The sequence below is a fragment of the Photinus pyralis genome, unplaced genomic scaffold (genome assembly GCF_008802855.1).
Source record: "Photinus pyralis isolate 1611_PpyrPB1 unplaced genomic scaffold, Ppyr1.3 Ppyr1.4_LG1, whole genome shotgun sequence".
In the NCBI taxonomy this organism is placed as follows: Eukaryota; Metazoa; Arthropoda; class Insecta; order Coleoptera; family Lampyridae; genus Photinus; species Photinus pyralis.
Window position 1 is genome coordinate 28,332 of NW_022170249.1, and position 21,139 is coordinate 49,470.

Genomic DNA, 21,139 nt, shown 5'->3' on the forward strand with positions numbered 1-21,139 from the left:
GTGTTTTTGGTGATATGGAATTATTATTTGAGTTTTATATTTTATTTATATATTAGTTTTATGCAGCGTTGTAGTTTTAAGCCTCGTTGTAGTTTTAAGCTCCGTTGTAGATTTTAGCCTTGTTATAGATTTAGAGCCTTGTTGTACACCTAAGTCTGCTTTTGCAATTTAATAGTTATACTTTGAAGTCATATATATTTTAGCTTAGTTGGAGATTTAAGCTACGTTGTAGATTTTAAGCCTTGTTGTAGTTTTAAGTCTGCTTTTGCCATCAAAAGTTTTAACCTCGTTGTAGTTATCCTTCAATATAATAAAAAAGTATTGCAATGTGGACACCACAATTTTATTTTTACGAATATATATATATATATATATATATATATATATTACACATACATATATTATATATATATATATAGATATAAATATAGGTTGCAAGATTTCTGTTTTTTGATGTACTACCAATGAAAGTTGAAAGAACCTTGCTAGAATTCGACACATGGAGCTCAAATAATCGCACTTAAAAATCAATTACACCAAATTAAGTTTTTGTAGAACTAACATTCCATATGGACTGGAAAACACATGCAAAACAAATATTCAAAGTAAATAACGAAAGTCCTAGGCTATACACGAATTCATTTTTATGAATAGCCTCTAGGCTGTAATTAATTATGCCATAGCCTACTCTGTTATTAATCATATCATTGAATGAGGTAACTCGTTTCATGCTACTCGCTTATTGCTTTTACAAAAATGAGTGTGTCATACTGCCCGCCATAAGTATTCTGAACACCCAGTATACTTTGCTCAATTTTGATGAAATTTTCAGCACAGTTGTATTTATTTCGAAATAAGAAACAATGAAATTTTGAACACTATACAAATTAAAGTAACACTAATAATAATAATAATGCTTCCATGGCCTTCCCGTCCCGTTCGCTGGAACACGGGTGAGTTATGATGGGTCGGAAACTAAATACTTTACAACCAACCACCTGTAAACAGTTTAGGTGGTCTTCACCAGAGACAGGGCAGGCCACCCACCGAACTCGTAAAGGCAAGAACTTTCGCGCTCCAATCTTCACTATTTGTTTTTGCTGGGATTATATCGCTGAACTGGGCTAGTTTTTCAGTATTTTTTAAAATTTCTTTGCTGAATCGAAAACGCACACTTTCTAGACACATACTGTTCTCAGAAAAGTTTATAAACGGTAATCTATATATATATAAATGTTATGTTGGTTTGTGTACGCCTTAAAAACTCGAAAAGTTTTGCACCGATTGAACTGAAATATATACACGATATCCAATCCGCTTCAGGGATGGTTTTTATCTATTTTTCGCGTCAGTAAAATGACCTCGCCCACGAGAAAACATCTTTTCTTACGGTCAGCGATGTACCAGTAACCGCGCCATCTGTCGGAAGCGAGGGACACACTCGCCATACCAGCCAGCGACTGCGAAATTTGGTCAGCGGTGTACCAGTAACCGCGCCATAGACTAAATAATTTTAGTCTATGACCGCGCCGTCTCTGGAATAAAGTTACAAACATTATTATTATGGCACAAAATTGCAACAAAACATTATAAAAAAACATTATAAACATAATACATGTATTTAAACATAAACTGGTGATTGCAACTGTCTGCGTTTGCTTTCCCATACATGGACACAATCCAGCTGTGGTTCACTTAGCAGTTCACTTAGAGAATGGACAACGTGTTTATTTCACAGATGCGAATGTGCAACAAAAAGCCCTCAATCCACCTGATACAACTCTGACTGCTTTCTTCACCTTATGTCAGGAAGACACTTTCGCCAGAACACTGATGTATTCAGAAGTGCCCTCATATTACACGTGGAATGTATCTAAAAAAGCATTCGTACGACGCAGACGAGGGCAGGAAGTCGACGGTCAACCTGGAATTTTCAGAGAAAATACAATTGGTAGACTTGATACAGTACATCCTAATCTAGAATGTTTCTTCCTCCGCATGCTGTTGGTGAATGTGCCTGGTCCTAGGTCTTTCCAGCAATTGAAAATTGTTGACGGCGTCACACATGCCACTTTCCGCAGTGCGTGCCATGCTCTGAATTTATTGGAGAACGACCAGCAGTGGGATATATGCATTAATGATGCCTGCAACAGTGCACATCCAAACCAAATTCGCACATTGTTCGCAATCATATTGACGGCTTGCTTCCCTTCATCTCCCACAGAGTTATGGGAAAGATATCGATCGCATATGGCTGAAGATATATTGCATAGAGTACGCTTAGAAAATGCCAATATGACCATGGAATTTACAGAAGATATTTACAATGAAACATTGATAAATATTGAAGACAAGTGCTTAGCTATTGGCAATAAAGTTCTTAGTCAATTGGGAATGCCATCACCCATCCGAATTGCCACTGTTCCATTTGATGTGGATTTTCGCCGTGAACACAGTTACGACACCGGTGATCTCCAGTCATATATTCAATCAACCATTCCCAAATTAACGCGTGAACAGAAGGACATTTATGATCGCATCATGCATATCATAAATGACGGAGTTGGGGGAATCTTCTTCTTAGATGCGCCAGGAGGAACTGGAAAAACATTCCTTATTAAATTGATTCTGGCAACGGTTCGATCAAAAACTGGCATAGCCTTAGCTCTCGCTTCGTCTGGAATAGCTGTGACATTGTTACCAGGTGGAAGGACTGCTCATTCAGCTTTAAAGTTGCCATTAAACATACAAAACATCGAGACACCTACGTGCAATATTTCCAGAGCATCAGGTATGGGGAAAATATTACAAACATGTAAACTCATTGTTTGGGATGAATGCACGATGGCACATAAAAAATCGCTTGAGGCTTTTGATCGATCGTTGCGAGATTTGCGTGGAAATGTTCAACCATTTGGGAATGCAGTGATATTGCTCGCAGGAGATTTTAGGCAAACATTGCCTGTAATTTCACGATCAACACCAGCAGACGAAATAAATGCTTGCCTGAAATATTCAAGTTTGTGGCAACACGTACGTACATTGCAGTTGACTACGAATATGCGTATCCAGTTGCAGAACGATCAATCAGCCAAGGTATTCTCACGACAGTTACTAGATATTGGAAACGGAAAGCTGCCGGTCGATGAAACGTCAAGACGAATATCATTGCCTGATAATTTTTGTAATTTAGTAACATCTAAAGAAGAATTGGTCGAAAAAGTATTTCCTAATATTCAAATGAATTATAGGAATCATGATTGGCTCAGAGAACGAGCTATCCTTGCTGCGAAGAATAAAGATGTTTATCAACTTAATAATGTTATTCAATTCAGCATTGAAAGTGAGGAAATTACATATAAGTCAATAGACGCTGTTGTGGAGGCAGATGAAGCAGTTAATTATCCAACGGAATTTTTGAACTCACTTGATCTGCCAGGGATGCCACCACACATATTAAAATTGAAAATAGGTGTGCCCATCATCATGCTGCGGAATATTAATCAGCCAAAACTATGCAACGGTACGCGACTCGCAGTTAAGAAATTAATGAACAACGTAGTGGAAGCAACGATTTTAACGGGGCCTTTTAAAGGTGAAGATGTCCTCATTCCTCGAATTCCAATGATCCCGACCGATACACCATTTCAATTTAAAAGACTGCAATTTCCAATACGATTGGCGTTTGCAATCACAATAAATAAAGCTCAAGGGCAATCTTTGGAATTGTGTGGTTTAGATTTAGATGCCGATTGCTTCTCACATGGACAACTGTATGTTGCGTGTTCCCGTGTTGGCAAACCAGATAGCCTCTATATCTACGCAGACAATGGAAAAACAAAAAATATTGTATATCCACAAGTATTGAAAAATTAAACTTATATAAAACAGATATGCTTTGTTTTGTTCCTTATTTCTCATATATGCAACCACAATGTGCCCACAGCGAAGCGTGGCAGGGTACAGCTAGTAATGAAATAAATGTAATCTAGTGTAAATTTTCGTATAAGGTATTGTAACGGAAACGCTCCAGACATGACGTCGCCTTTGGCGCTCTGGAATTTTCTACGCGCGCGATAGTGGGATTTTGTAGGAATATTCGAGAATGTACGCGGATGTTCTGGACTTACATTGCTTGCGTGTATAAATGGTTGCGGACCGAACATCGCGGCAGTTTTACTACGGAACGAGATCGAGCGCGGAAATATAAATTGCGAAGTGTGTGTGATATAAATAATCGATATAAATTGTACGGTTTTTATAGTGTTTTAGTTTTGTTTAATAAATATTGATATAAATCGAACCCGAATTTATAAATCACGTTACAGTATTTTTCGTACTTCCGAGACTAAAGTGACAACTTCACTCCATTATAACAAGTACTGAAGTGTCACTTTTCGTCCCGCCGGGATTAAATTTGGACGAAAATCCCGGAAGGATGAAATTACTAACAAGGCAATTTCAGTAGGTTTCACATTTTGTATGCGGCACTACTTCTTAAACGCATCGAACTGCTGCTCATATAGTTTTTTGGATTTCGATGGTATCAATTCATTACCTAGTCTGACTGCTTTTTATCAATATCAAATACACCTTTGTCACCCACCACCAAAATTATGACACTAGCAATGACAGTTTCCAAATTATTTTTGTTACCATAGCATAGGGTTTGTCGTACCAACGCAACGTTCCTATGGTAACTGGTTAATCAGCGATTTTTTGAAAGAACGCGTTCTCTAACTCCATACATATTAAGTGTTTCAGTTTCGGAAGTACGAAAAATATCGTATATACCTTGCGACTGAAGTAGTGGTCTTAATCCCTCAGGTAAATTATGGCCCTCCCTTCGGTCGGGCCATAAACTTTACCTTCGGGATTAAAAGTACTACTTCAGTCCCGCAGTATATAATATACTATTTTTACCGGATAGTTACATCTAGGTATAGTTATGTAGAATGGAATGGAAAAAGCAGAAAAGCACAAGAATATTTTGAGAAATAATCTTTGCGATAGTGTAACAGAGATATGAATTTGTTTATTCGGCGTCTTTGTTGTACGTCGCCCAGAAATCTGAGTAATCACCACGGATGTAATTTGTTTTTGGCACTTCAAGATCATATCATCATCATATATATCATAATCATGTCCTGCAGACTGCAGTGAATGAACTTAATACTGAAGGTATTCTTTACAATACGTATTCATTACGAAAATAAGAAAATAAACGAAGTAGATGTGAGAATTAGACATTTATACAACAAATGAGTATTGTTTAAAAGCCAATAATAGTATATTAAGATACAAGTGTATAATCAAGTCTTTAAAGCACGCGCAACGAGTTTAAGGGCACGACGCAAAGCGGAGTGCCTTTAACTTTGCAAGTGCTTTAAAGACTAATTATACACGTGTATCTTATAGTATTTTTTATTATACCTGCAGTATAATCTAAAAATAGGAAATACAATGAAGCCATATTGACGTTATACTCGAATACATGTCTAATTAAGTGGGCTGGGTGTTCGTAATTTCACGATTGCCATGGAAATGTCACTTGACGTTTGCTTATAAAAATCCGTCTTTGTGAATTAAACGATTTCCGTTGGAAAAGATAATACACCGTCCATTAAATCGATTGTTGTAAAATCTAAACAAACGTTGATAGGTGTAAAATCCAACTCCAGTAAAGCCTATTATAAAGAATATGAAAAGTTGTTTCCATGGATGAATAGGAAGTTACTTACGAATACAGTCTTAATGCATCCATAATGCTGTCATATATGAAGGAAATGTCAAAGGTATTTAAATCTATATTTTGGTGCATTCATTCAAAACTTTAAAGCAATGCTGCGATTAAAAAGTGGAACAGATTTGGAAGCATACCCTAAATTACGCGCGTTTGTGAAAGCTTCAACCAAAGGATAGGTACAAAAGTCAAAGAAATGTTCTGCATTTACAGAAAGCGACCTAAGAGGATTTTTTATTTCATCCAGATGACAGTTTCAAAAGTCATACTTGAAGTATCGTTACTTATCAACTTTAAAGCACGTGTGTTTTAAAGGCCCTTTTTCGCACGCATTTGAGTGTTTAAAACGGAGATTGTGATTCAGGTATAATAAAAACATTTTTATGTCGATAAGCACATTTCATTTTACCATTGAATAAAATTTTTATGCAATGATTCTAGTTATTTCGACTGGTTATATGTAAGATCTTGGTAAACTGGTTCACGCTTTGCCTTTACGTGTATGATGTGTTGCCTATGTTGGCACAGGCTAATATCGATTCACTCATTTTCAGTATGCCCAGTCGAGGAGCTGAATGAGCAAGAATCGATGGAATGATCTACACATTAGTGTAGTTCGAATTTTTTGCAATTGATCAAAAGTAACATTAGGTGTTGAGGTAACGGGCGATGAAAAATGAGTTGCTGTAGTTGCCTTTGGAAGTTGAAGTTAAGTACGATTTCCCATCTAAACAAAAACTCCAAAGGTAACTCTACAGCAACTCATTTTTGATCACATAGTACTTATTGTGGGCAATATATTTGGTCTAGAATATACGTACTTAATTTTTGTTACCATTACCACAGCATATTTTGAGTAAACTCATTTTTCTTCATCTATATATAGGTAACCGCCCGATTCACATTTATGGTATATGAACGTAGTGATGCAAAAAGATACAAGAGAAAAGAATAAACTTTTATTAAAGCTTAAAGCATGCAATTTTAAGTCATTATGAATATTGCAGGTTGTCAAGATTTTGTTATAGTTTTGTAGTTATATATATATATATATATATATATATATATATATATATATAATTTATACCCTGCAGGTTATGGAAGTGGGTTGTTATTTTTGGTTACAACCACAGATAGACCAAATACAATAGACTGAACTTTTTTACAGGTGCGAATTTGTGCGTCAATTTATGGACATTATTAGTTAGATTTAGCTCAATCATATGAGGATTTTCTCAAGAAAAAATTCCCGAAGTTTTTTTCTCAACGGTTTTATATGTATTTTGAACCGCTGAATCAGAATTTTCACTTTGCTAACACGCCAGAGGTGAGCTAACTGCGGCAGCCGCAAATAACCGCAAATTATTTGCGGCATTTTTACATTTTCGCCTATAACTCATAAACGGTACGTTTTAAAAGAAAAACTATTCTATACAAAATTGTAGTCCACAAAATTTTATACATTTAACATGTAACAACCAAATCTGTAGGGCCAACCAGACCGCCGCCAGCGGCCGCGCCAAAACGGCTACTTTTCGTGCAAATGCAAAAATAGTGAATAGTGAAAAAAGTCTACATCTAAAATAATTTACACTATTTTATTTCCCCCATCTTTCCTTGTTTTACCAAATAACACTCTACTCCTTCGGAAATTTTTTCCTGGAAACGTCTGTTCTGGAACCCCCGTTATTGTACTAATTATATATATATATATATATATATATATATATATATATATATATATATATATATGCCCGTTTACTTAATAGCGATTAACGTAAATGTCTACCGTTTTATTCTCTACCGCATGGATTAATTAGTATTTCATTGGCTTAGTAATTTGATTACGTTTCTTGTATTTGTCCTTCATTGCCAAAGTGTACTTGTTATAAGAGAAATGTCTGGAAATTTATGTTCGTATCTTAATTGCAAGAAATCTAGTCATAGTGTCGCGGCTGCACTACACACTGCAATCGAGTGTAAACAACTGCCAGAGGAGGCAAAGTACACTGCGGATTTGATAGAAATCATAGATCGATTGTTTGATGCCTTGAATTCCAAATTTGTACACCGCAAGAAGCCTTGGCAACGTCCATTATGCGATAAAAATACTGCAGTGGTACAGGTTCTACAAAATGGATTCGAAATACTGTCCAGTTTACAAAAATCTTCATCCAAAGCCAACTCAAAATGCGCCCACCACACCACCCAGCTTCAGCGGAATGCTTCAAACAATTAAAGCGATTCAAATGCTTCATCATCACATTAAAACAGAAGATCTTCCTTATGTGTTGACAGCAAGATTGAACCAGGACCCGTTGGAAAATGTATAAAGAAAGTATTTCAAACTGCGGTTATAATGTAGATGCAAACTTCTTTGAAAATGAAGTACCTATAAGCACTTAAAAACGCATGTGCAGCATTTTACATTCTCAACGTTATCACTATTTCAGCCCCCGTAATGGTGTAAATCCGCAATGTAAAATTCATAGTACTAAAGAATGTAAGTATATTTTTAGCAAAACATCAGCAAATTCCTCTGGTGTTACGGGTTCATTATCGCGTATCTTTATGAATGGAGTAGGCAATGCAATTGCGCGAGAGAGGTGATTTCGAACGGTTGTCGTTTCCAGACGGAACGTCGTCGGCATATGCTCCCGCGGACTTTTTTATAGAAAATTTAATGCCCTTTAAAAAAGTCCGCATATATTTTCGTCAATCTCCTTCCGTTTCTGAGAGTTTGCAAGAATTGGCCAGAGAACACAATTTTTACAACTCTTAATTATTAATAATTAAAAAATTGTACGATATTACACAGCATACCAACCAAAATAATCATATTTACCAATCAAAATAGTAATATTGAGCACATAATCTGTCAAATGACGGGTTTTCAGTAGTATAAAATTATCCAGTTTTAACATTTCTGACATTAATTCTAATTCAGTGCGTATGCAGGAGATAATTTTATATATATATATATATATATATATATATATATATATATATATAATATATTGGAGACAAAACGCAAGGATAATAGATGAGATAAGCAGTAGTTTACATATTTTATTGATTTGGTTCTGAATTCAAGAACTTGCTTCTCCCATACGAATATATATATATATATATATATATATATATCGGGTTGTGCCTATAGCGACGCAGCATAGGGATTTCAATGGTAATTTCTTTATAGCCAATCTGTTCATACGATTACTTATAATTTTCAGTTTTTCAAAACCGTAGAATTCCACAAAATAAAAAATTACATTTTTATAAATCAGTGATGCCTTGGAATCTTTTAACAAACTACAAGCGCATCGCATCTAAGTTATGGTTGTTTTGACGTCGAACGATTTTCATATTTAATTCTATTTCAACTAACCGACGCAAGAAAAAGCTTTTATGGGGTAATGTTTTTTTAGAGAATGAAATGCTGCATCTGCACCAGATACTATTTGTTTATCATATTCCGGAATTAGAGTATATAATAGAAGAAAAAGAAATTGATTTGAGGAAGAATTGTTCTTGAACTCATATTCGGATTTTCCGCTACCGCAGCCAAAACGTTGAATGTATTTTCGTATCCTGATGGTTTTGACGGACATTTTTAACGTTATTGCACTTGCAGTGATTTAACACTGTTCTGTTCCTGTTCTTTGAAACTTGCGCACAATTCTGACTACTGTGGTATTACTTGGAATCCGTCGATTTGGGTACTTCACACTAAATAAAGACGTTACTTGGCGGGTATAAAACAACTTTAACATTTCCTCTTTCTCTTCAGTTAAATAAACAATTTAATGATTAACTAATTTATAAACAAGTATAAATTTCGAAATAAATTTAATATAGGTACGTCAAAGGCAAATAATGTCGCTGTTTTTTAGATAATTCCAAGGCATTGTTATTGTAAAATGTACCTTTTTATTTTGTCGATTTCTACGGTTTTGAAAAACGGAAAATTATGAGTAATAGTATGACCAGATGCAGTATTTTTTTCTCTGAACAAATGTGTTTAGACTTTTGCTATATATATAGCAACATATCAATCTGACGGCCATACATAGAAATTTTACCATCATTGGGACGGCCGGATGCATGTGACGGCCATATATGGCCGTCGAACTGCATCTCTGTTAAAAATGTCGAGAAGCATGATAGGTTGCCTAAGAGGTAAAGAAACGTCGGTCGTCAAATGACGCGTTTGTGAGGCATAGTATAGTGTAGTTGCGCGGTCGAAATAAGTGGCGCTGTTCAATTTGTGTATATTAAGTATACTTTCGTTCCCATTTCACCGATTACATGACGGCCGCCGCTTGGCAACGTAGCGGAAGGTTGTTTGCCGTGGTTTATTTGAGAAGTGGAGCTATTTCATTCTCACAAGTGCTTTTCTTGTGCTTGCAAGTGAACATGAAACGCTTTACATTTCCTGAGCATTTCGTTATGTATTTTTAATGTGTTTGTTAACAATACCGCGTTGTTTGGGTTATGCTGGCTCGAACTAATTTGCAATACTTTTTAATGGTCGTATTTAACAAACATTTTTTGCAGTCAGTAATGATTTTTGTTCATAGAATGTTGTACTTCTTTATATCAATTTTTGCAAGAATTTAAAAATAAGTATCTTTAAGATGGCTTTTACATTTTAAATTGTAACATGGCATATTACGTATTACAGTACGCACTTCCACCAAGAAGTTCAGAAAAGAGAACACTGCGTTGGTTCTGTAACAGGCCGCTCTCTCCAGCAGCTGCTGAGGTGGCACCTGTTCAAGATGGCACAATAAACTCTTCGAATTCAGACATTGAAAACGGAGGCCGCGAATCAATTCCAGATCATCTCGATGGCGATATTGATGAAACGGTACTTTTAATATTTAGTGCTATTCATATAGGCCAGTAAATCTACTTCGGAACCCAGCAATTTTGGGTACATTTTTTCTTTTGTCCCTCAATCGAAAGGGTCACAAAAGAGAAGCTTAACCCTGAATGTGCGCACTCTCAAAGTTCACCATTTTTTCGCCATTTTGAATCAGATTTTGGCGCATTTTTGCAAATTTATTTGTAAAAAGGTAACTTTTAATCTCACTTTGTCCCAAAAATACAGTGTGTCCGTAAAGTATGGAATAAATTCGATATTTCCAAAACCAAAGGTCTTTTCACAAAAACCTGAAACACGTCGATTTTTAATTTTAATATTCTACGTTTTACAACAAAATTTCATCATACAGGGTGATCCATATTAATGTGATGACGCTTTCGGTAATTTTTTTAAATACAACACCCTGTGTTTGGTGTCAGTTTTAGATAATTCGTAACGAGGTGATTCCGAAAAGGTATGATACTTGGGGTCTAACGGACAGAATTTGAAAGATATTTCTCAAGAAACCATAAACAAGGTTCAACAAGAATTTATTCAACGTTTAGGTTACTGTCAAATACAGCAAGGACTACAGTTCCAACATTTAAAATAAAGCCATGTATTTACTACTGGATTACTTTCCCATTGTTAAATTAATCATTAGAAAAAAATATAAAATAATTAATTAATTTCTACTTTTATTAGATATCAATAAAACTTATTTTCTAAGCGCACATCTTTCAAATTCTGCCCGTTAGACCCAAGTATCATACCTTTTCGGAATCACCTCGTTACGAATTATCAAAAACTGACACCAAATACAGGGTGTTGCGTTTAAAAAAATTACCGATGACGTTATCACATTAATATGGATCACCCTGTATGATGAAATTTTGTTGTAAAATGTAGATTAAAATTAAAAATCGACGTGTTTCAGGTTTTTGTGTAAAGACCTTTGGTTTTGGAAATATCGAATTTATTCCATACTTTACGGACACACTGTAGAATACTATTTCGAGGCGTTTTTTTTCGAAATCCACCAAAATAGCGCATTTCTATGGCTCTGGGAGTGTCAGAAGAGGTTACCGACAATGGGAATGTGGTAGTCTCCGACAAGATCTTACTGATGGTGGGGTCAAAGCTCCCAACACAAATTGCGGGATAACGGGACGTCGGAAATGGGTACCGACAAAGGGAATGTGGTAGCTTCCGACAAGATCTTATCGTTGGTGGGGTCAAAACTTCAAATGCGAATTGCGGGATAATGGGACGTTGGAACTGGGTACCGACAAAGGGAATGTGGTGGCTTCCGACAATACTTATTGGTGGTGGGGTCAAAACTTCACACGCACGAATTGAAGGGTAACGGGACGTCGGAAGTGGGTACCGATAAAGCGAATGTGGTAACTTCCGACAAAATTGTACTGTAGGTTGGGTCAAAACTTCACACCCAAAATTCCTGGGTTACCCATGTCAAATTTCCTAGATTTACTGGAGTCATATTGCAATTTTGCAATAACGTACTGGAAGATTGGTTTTGAATTAGTACATGTGATGTTTGTTAAGAAGCTACAATATAATTATACTTACGTGTATTAAAGAAGCGCCGTTTTAAATTTTGGACATTTGCATATCTGCTTTAATTTTTAGGATCTACCTACCTAACGTAAATGGTGAAAATAGCGCATAACATACTAATTATAAAGACATGTAAATAGAAGTAGATGGGTGAAAAGGATTAAGTCTTTCAGAGAGTAGTCTATGTTTATCAAATCCTTTAACATAGATACATTGTTTAATTCTAACAAATTCAAATTCTGAACAATACATTCATAGATGTAGAGAGAGAATGCCTATGCATGGTTTAATATTACCGCCTCGCTCTAAAATTCAGATTCTCTTGGGTTTTAGCTTAAACAAAGTTAGTTGTCACATAAAAGGTTAGACTTTTACGTCATATAGCACCTACTACCTGAAATAGAAATGGGCATTTTTAAATTAAAAAATAATAAAATAATACATTACCTTGTGAACTCATTAAATTGATAGATGATGAACACCTGAAATAGAAATGGGCATTTTTAAAAAAAAATAATAAAATAATACATTACCTTGTGAACTCATTAAATTGATAGATGATGAACACCTGAATAGAAATGGGCAGTTTTACATTAAAGAAAGAATAAAATAATACATTCCCTTGTGAACTTGTTACACCATACATTGCTTGTTTGTCGCGATTAACACCTCGCCCACGACCCCTGTACCTTACCACTTTTTTTTAACATCAAATGTACTAATTATGATTTTGTATTGTTGAGTATTTAAGACGATATGCTAGTGCATATACTTTAATTACAGATTCCCGAATTTGACGCATCTGATAAAGACGATGATGACGACTATGTACCTAATAGTTGCTCCGACACGGTAACATGTTCATAAATTTCATAAACTGAGATAACTATAAGCTTTACAATTTAACAGAGTTCGGAGGATTCAGATGTGGAAATGGATTTAGAACTCGAAGATCTACATGACAAACAATCTTACCATATTCCCTCTGCTAAAACTACTTGTACATCTGTAAGTTATTCATTTAAAGTTGGACCAATCAATAAATTATGATTTATTTTAGACCTCAATTTGTAACCAAGCCGAAGAAAATCGGACCATTTCACCTGAAATAAGTTCTTCTCAAACAATTACCGCAGTTTTGCCCGTAGAGGAAACCGGTAACGATCTTTTATATGGAAAAAGAAATAGGCAGAAGGACTTTTGCTTTTTCTGCGACACCTTGGTACAGTGTTTTGCTAGGCATATTATCCGAAACCATGCAACAGAAACTGAAGTACAAAAAATCTTGTCATATCCTCCAAGAAGCACCACAAGAAAACAATTAATTACGATGATACGTAAAAAGGGAAACTATTTAAATTCTAATACACTACAAAAACCAGTTAGGAAAGGTACCCTTGACCAACCTCTCTTGCCGTGCTCACATTGTTGTGGTTTATACTCAAAAAAACAATTATGGAGGCACGCTAAGCAACGTAATCCCAATCAACCGTCTAGAAACACAAACCTTTATGCTGAACCATTTAAAGGTTGACTTAAATTTGAAAAATAGGGTTTTTCCAAAAATGAGACCAGATGAAATTTCACTGATAGCAAAAAAAGATGTTTTGATTTGCGCGTTTGGAGCTAGATATTTAAAAATACATAAAGAAGAGCACTTTGTGAACGTTACTTCTCGCAAAATGCGGGAGTTGGCGAGGCTTGTACTTCATATTAAAAAAATGCATCCTCATTTGACAGACCTGACTAAAATTTTGATATTTTAATAGATGCAACTAAGGCAGTTGCAAGATTTGACATGGACCATGAAACGTTCAAGTCCCCAACATATGCTTTGAATATTGCAACTTCCATTAAACAATGTTGTGACATCGCCATAATGGAAAACCTAAAAAGAAAAAACGTCGATATAAGCGTGTCAACTGCTGATATTGAAGCTGATCTGAAAACACTGATCCACTTAATAAATGCGAATTGGAAATTTGAAATCTCTAATCAAGCCGGAAGCGATTTAAACGTAAATAAGTGGAATAAGGTTTCCATTATTCCCTTGGCTCAAGACCTAAAATTACTGAAAGAATATTTGATAAAAATTGGAAATCGAGCAATGTTAAACATTCAATCGTCGGGAACACGCAAGGACTTCCAAATTTTAATAGAGAGTGTCTATTGCCGAGTTATGTTATTGAACAGGAGAAGACCAGGGGAGTTACAACGTTTGCTGGTTCACACATACGAAACTTTCGCCACCGGTAGCAGCCACAGTTATGAAGAGTTTGAAGAGGCGGTAACTCCAACTGAAAAAATTCTTATGAATACCTTTAAAAGAATTGTAATTAGAGGTAAAAGGGGGCGTGGTGTCCCTATTTTATTTAGTAAGGATGTACAGGAGCACATTGGACACATCATAAAGTATCGCCCTAATTTTTGTAAGACCGAAAATCCTTATTTATTCTCCAACGTTAACTCCGCTAAAGAAATTAGCGGATACAAAGTGTTACAAAAACATGCAAAAATCCGGAAGGCATAACATGTACTAAATTAAGGAAACATTTGGCCACATTATCACAAGTGTTCAATATGTCGGAGTCAGATTTGGAACAACTCGCCACATTCATGGGGCATACCATTGGAATCCATCGCCAATCATATAGGCTGCCAGATGATGTCTACCAAACATCGAAGATTGCAAAAATATTGTTACTGCTAGAAAAAGGTGACGTCGGTCAATTTAAAGGGAAAACCTTGGACCAAATAGATGTTAACATGGATCAGTGTCTAATTGAGGAAGACAAAGAAAACCAGGCGAATCCAAACGATGAGCAAGAATTGATTGCGGACGTGCCAGAACCATTGAATGATGTGAACGAGGTCCAAATTGCACGGATCGAAACCGAAAACACTGTAAAGAAAAACGGAAAGCAACAAAGAACTTTAGTGCCATGGACAGATCAGCAAAAAAAGGTTGTGTGCTCGTTTTTTGCGAAGCACATACAAAATAAGAAGCCTCCTAAGAGGAGCGAATGCGAAACACTAAAAAATACGCATACGCAGTTGCTCGATAACAAAGATTGGTTGAAGATTAAAGTGTATGTTCAAAATAAATATTCAGGAAAATGTAAATCTTTATGTGTTTATCATAAATGTATCTCACGTACTCGGCTATCACCTACCATCACTCGCTCACTCTCAAAAAAGTGATTGGTTCAATCATGGGATAAGATGACTTCGCTGTCACTCGCACGCACTGTCATTTTCCTACCCAGGTGTCCACTCACTCTCCTCCATCCCTACTAATTCATTCATTCTCACTAACTTACTATAATTCAGTCACTGAATCACTCTTGCTCATTTTCCCTCACTAATTCACTCGCTCTCTTTCACTCTCTTACTATAATTCAATCACTGACTCACTCTTGCTCATTCGCTATCACTAATTCACTCACTCTCACTCGCTTACTATAATTCAGTCACTGAGTCACTCTCGCTCATTCGGCCTCGCTAATTCACTCACTCTCATTCGATCAATATAATTTAGTCACTGACTCACTCTCGCTCATTCGCCCTCACTAATTCAGTCACTCTCACTCGCTTACTATAATTCAGTCACTGCCTCACACTTGCTAGTCCGCCCCTCACCAATTCACTCGCTCGTTATCACTGTCGTTCTATAATTCAGTCACTGACTCACTTTCGCTCATTCGGCTTCACTGATTCATTCACTCTCATTCGATCAATGTAATTTAGTCACTGACTCACTATCGCTCATTATCCCTCACTAATTCACTCATTCTCCCTCTCTTACTATGATTCAATCACTGACTCGCTCATTAGCCCTCACTAATTCACACGCTCTCACTCGCTTACTATAATTCAGTCACTGACTCACTCTCGCTCATTCGGCCTTATTCATTCACTCACTCTCATTCGATCAATATAATTAAGTAACTGACTCGCTCCCGCCCATTATCTCTCACTAATTCCCTCATTCTACCTTGCTCACTATAATTCAATAATTCTCACTCGCTCACTACAATTCAATCACAGCCTCACTATTGCTCATTCTCCCTCACCAATTCACTCACCCTCACTCGCTTACTATAATTCATTTCGGTGACCCTGCTCAACAGTGGTTAGCTCTAACGTGTGTTAAGATGATTTTGCTTTCACTGGCAGTCACTGTTAGTTATTCACACACTCTAACTCGCTCACACACACACACGCGCACACACTCTCACCCTCATTTATTAACTGACTCATTCACTTCCACCAACCCACTCGGATCTACTGTCACGCGCTCACTCATACGCTCAATTTTCTCACTCACTCACTCTCACTAGCTTACTATAATTCAGTCACTGACTCACTCTCGCCCATTCGCCTCACTAATTCAATCACTCTCATTCGCTCAATATAATTTAGTCACTGATTCACTCCCGCTCATTATCGATCACTAATTCACTCATTCTCACTCGCTTACTATAATTCAGTCACTGGCTCACTATCGCTCATTCGCCCACACTAATTCACCCACTCGCTTTCAATCTCTTACTATAATTCAGTCACTGACTCACTCCCGCTCATTCGCCCCCCCCCCCCCCCCCCCCTAATTTACTTACTCTCACTCGTTACTAAATTCATCTGGTGAACCTGGTCGAGAGTGATTAGCTCTACTATGTGTTAAGATGATTTTGCTTTCACTCGCAGTCACTGTTAGTTATCCGCCCACTCTCACTTACTCGCTTCACTGACTCCCACCCCCCTTTATTAACTGACTATCTCACTTCCACCCATTCCGTCGTATTAGCGAGTACTGTTATATATGGCCGTTCGATACCTTTGTTATATATAAAATATACGCTTCTGGTCATCACGTTGCTGTTATAAGGGATGCCGTCATATTGATAGTACTATGTACTTTCACGGAAAAATCATGTGTATGCTTTTATCAAAATTTGAAGTCCTCCATTCATTATTTAACAATATTCGTGACGTATATACATCTAGATATGTTATGTAACGTTTCCGTTTACATTTGAATTGAAATTCCCGCTAAATATGAAAATATAAACTCAAGGTAACCAACAATAAGAATTTGGACAAAGGTAACTAGTGGTTGAATGGTTGAATGAATCCGAGAATATTGTTGTAATCCTGTAAGAAATTCAAAATTAATTAAATTGATTGATACATTTACTACAAACATAAACTAAATTTTAGATCCATGCCATACATATGTGATATTTGAAATTATATGAAATTCCTTTTAATTATCAAATAAACCCAATTACATTTGGGTTTATTTATTACTTATTTATTAGATAGTTAAAATACCAATTTGGATCATCGTATAATCTACCCTTAATTTACCAAGTTTGACCAATACCTATTTACCTCTGGAGCCGGAATCCACATCAGAATCTCATCCAACGCCGTCGTTTGGTAACCATCACCGAGTCCTAAAACAATAAAAAAAATAGAAATCAATTTGGATTAAGGTCAGAAAAACTGTTTATAAATTAAACTCACCTCATTAATCATCCAACACAAAACATATTGTGAAGTAATCACGACATACGTAATCTGTAAGAGATCTCCGGTAAAACCCTACAACACCCACTCAAACATTCACCTCTCTTTCATTTCTAGTAGTCCTTAAAAAAAGCAGTTATTATTTTAGCGAACATTAAAGAATCAAGTATTTGTGTTAATGGTTTATTTCATATAGTTCTAGGACTGGATTTTATTAATCGTACCCTAATTTGTCCAACGCAACCCTGGCGCCCTAATAATCCTTATGCTCTCCGGTTTTGAGCCGAGCGAAGGGGTATCGGTCCAACATTGTATGAAACATTGCCATACAGTTTTCTTACCAGGTAGTTTGTTTCTTGATTGATTTATTTTGTTGTCCATTTAACGATTGACCGTATTTACGTTACCTCTTCATGAACCTATCGAATTGGTATTTTTGCCAATACGAAAAGGTTTTAATTTTTTTTTTTTTTTTTTTTTGAAAAATTTAGAAAAATCAAAATATTTACACTAACATAACTCAAATGTTAGTTATATAAAAATAAATAAAAATTCTACATTCTAGTAATACTGAATTAATCAGTCTTATACTGTCCAAACTAAATTGTACTTCTTTTCAAATGTTTCACGGTCAATAAGATATTCTTCTTGACCTAGTTGCGTCATTATTCCGGTAATTGCATTGTGACAAGCCAATAAACTGTCATTAAAGTCAGCTGGTTCACCTGGTTTGCTTGTTGATCCTTTATCCTTAGCAGAAAAGTCTTTAAAACTTAAAGAAGTCCTTAATTGCTGGAACTTTCTTATCCAGTCGCCGTGTGTTTCACAAATGTAAACTACCCCTTCTGGAAATCGAACGTTTCTGTCAAAAGGAGCTGCAGTTCTCATCTCGTTAAGAGCAGTCAACATTTGTTGCCTTTGTTCAACGATGCTATAGTTAGCTTTACGAATGTTAATAAGTAAAGCCATTAACTCTTCGATGTTATACCAAGGTTGACTTTTAGCGATAATCGCTCTTTTGTCCCATGTGTAACCCATTGTTTCGTCAGGTTGCGATGGATTAGGTGACGGAGGTAGTGGTTGTTCAGTTATTGCTAACTGTACAGCAGACGTACTTTCAATAGACACAGGTGGTGTTAATTGTATTAACGATGCAGTCTCAACTTGTGTAGGTTTTGTTATTTTCGGAGCCTTCGCACGTGTTGTTCTTCTACTTCTAAGTTCTGTGTATAAACTAGACAAGCCAAGATTTTCTTCTGATTGATTACTTGCTGTTGCCTTCATTTTTTTCATTATTATAACCTTTTCGTATTGGCAAAAATACCAATTCGATAGGTTCATGAAGAGGTAACGTAAATACGGTCAATAGTTAAATGGACAACAAAATAAATCAATCAAGAAACAAACTACCTGGTAAGAAAACTGTATGGCAATGGTTCATACAATGTTGGACCGATACCCCTTCGCTCGGCTCAAAACCGGAGAGCATAAGGATTATTAGGGCGCCAGGGTTGCGTTGGACAAATTAGGGTACGATTAATAAAACCCAGTCCTAGAACTATATGAAATAAACCATTGACACAAATACTTGATTCTTTAATGTTCGCTAAAATAATAACTGCTTTTTTTAAGGACTACTAGAAATGAAAGAGAGGTGAATGTTTGAGTGGGTGTTGTAGGGTTTTACCGGAGATCTCTTACAGATTACGTATGTCGTGATTACTTCACAATATGTTTTGTGTTGGATGATTAATGAGGTGAGTTTAATTTATAAACAGTTTTTCTGACCTTAATCCAAATTGATTTCTATTTTTTTTTTATTGTTTTAGGACTCGGTGATGGTTACCAAACGACGGCGTTGGATGAGATTCTGATGTGGATTCCGGCTCCAGATGTAAATAGGTATTGGTCAAACTTGGTAAATTAAGGGTAGATTATACGATGATCCAAATTGGTATTTTAACTATCTAATAAATAAGTAATAAATAAACCCAAATGTAATTGGGTTTATTTGATAATTAAAAGGAATTTCATATAATTTCAAATATCACATATGTATGGCATGGATCTAAAATTTAGTTTATGTTTGTAGTAAATGTATCAATCAATTTAATTAATTTTGAATTTCTTACAGGATTACAACAATATTCTCGGATTCATTCAACCATTCAACCACTAGTTACCTTTGTCCAAATTCTTATTGTTGGTTACCTTGAGTTTATATTTTCATATTTAGCGGGAATTTCAATTCAAATGTAAACGGAAACGTTACAGTTACTTCTGCCGGCCGTCGAATGCTTGTTCCATGTATGGCCGTCATATTGATTTGAGATATATATATATATATATATATATATATATATATACAGGGTGACAATTTGAAAACTTACCACCCCCCATATCTTAGTAAATAAACGAGATATTTAAAAAAATCAAAATCCGTTTCGGTAATTCGAAGGGGGAATCACAATGACATAGTTGGCGACGCACCCCCTCCAACCCCCTGCGCCCCAGCCACCCCAACTTTTAAATCTTAAATAGTGACCCCCCATGTGTGATACGTCGTTGGAAAGCTCTGAAAAAATGCTTTCCAACCATACCAAATAGCATTACATTTAGGTTAGTAATTATCGTGCAAATCAAAAAATAAACATGGAAAATCGTATTTAACTTGAACTTCCAAAGCCGACTCGACAGCAACTCATTTTTGATCGCCAGTTATAATCTATTCTCAAACTCTTGTCGAACCTTTCCTATGTTGGTTTTGCAATATTTCGACATTCTTGAATTATTCTCTGTCTTAGTTCGTCTATGTTCGCCGGTTGCGACAGATTTCAAATGAGGTATTTTTCTCAAAAACGAAAATTAAAAAAATGTTTGCATTTGGCAAACTCTCCCGTATGGGGAGTTGACGCACTGTATCAGGGAGAGATGGCTTATGGTGTTTTCTCGTTAACCTTCTGCATAGAGACTTTTTTACCACATGTCATGCAGTAGGCCTTATATGTCGTACAGCTGTCATGAAGCCACCTATTGCACGTTACACACTGAATCCGGTCTACTGTAGATTTTGTTTCCTCATACCTCTCCATACACCCAACACACTCATTTTCATTAAAATCTTCTCCATCAGTTGAATCGTTTACCGAGTAATGATCTTCGCTATCTGAAGACGAATCTTTAGGAACTAGTCGGAGTTTTGCAGCATTTACCTTCATTGAGGGAGGAATCGGCTTACGAAATGATTTTTTTTCTTCTTGTTTTCTTTGTTTCTTCTTTAAAGCATGCATCCAAGTTCTAATGATGTAGAGTGTGACAGTGAAGAAACAGAAGGTAAAGAATACACTATATTACAACCAGTCGTCAGAATGCAAACCACGGAAGGTGAAGATTCAACTTTGCAGACTACATCCAATTTA

At 36.1% G+C, this 21,139-nt stretch overlaps 2 protein-coding genes across 3 annotated transcripts; one reads left to right on the forward strand and one right to left on the reverse strand.

Moving 5' to 3' along the window:
* Nucleotides 1-6,966: 6,966 nt before the first annotated feature.
* Nucleotides 6,967-19,658, forward strand: LOC116159280. Of its 2 annotated transcripts, XM_031472232.1 has the most exons (6): nt 6,967-7,070; nt 10,428-10,613; nt 12,972-13,040; nt 13,098-13,196; nt 13,249-13,410; nt 19,550-19,658. In XM_031472232.1, the coding sequence occupies exons 1-6, from the start codon at nt 7,020-7,022 to the stop codon at nt 19,592-19,594; spliced, it is 612 nt and encodes a 203-aa protein (XP_031328092.1). In that variant the 5' UTR covers nt 6,967-7,019; the 3' UTR covers nt 19,595-19,658. The 2 variants fall into 2 exon arrangements, with proteins under 2 accessions (XP_031328092.1, XP_031328091.1); XM_031472231.1 differs by lacking the exon at nt 19,550-19,658 and having other exon boundaries at nt 13,249-14,772.
* Nucleotides 12,487-19,041, reverse strand: LOC116159281. Its single transcript, XM_031472233.1, has 4 exons — nt 18,446-19,041; nt 17,583-17,647; nt 12,722-12,756; nt 12,487-12,521 (listed from the first exon to the last, which is right to left on the reverse strand). The coding sequence occupies exons 1-4, from the start codon at nt 19,011-19,013 to the stop codon at nt 12,518-12,520; spliced, it is 672 nt and encodes a 223-aa protein (XP_031328093.1). The 5' UTR covers nt 19,014-19,041; the 3' UTR covers nt 12,487-12,517.
* Nucleotides 19,659-21,139: the final 1,481 nt, after the last annotated feature.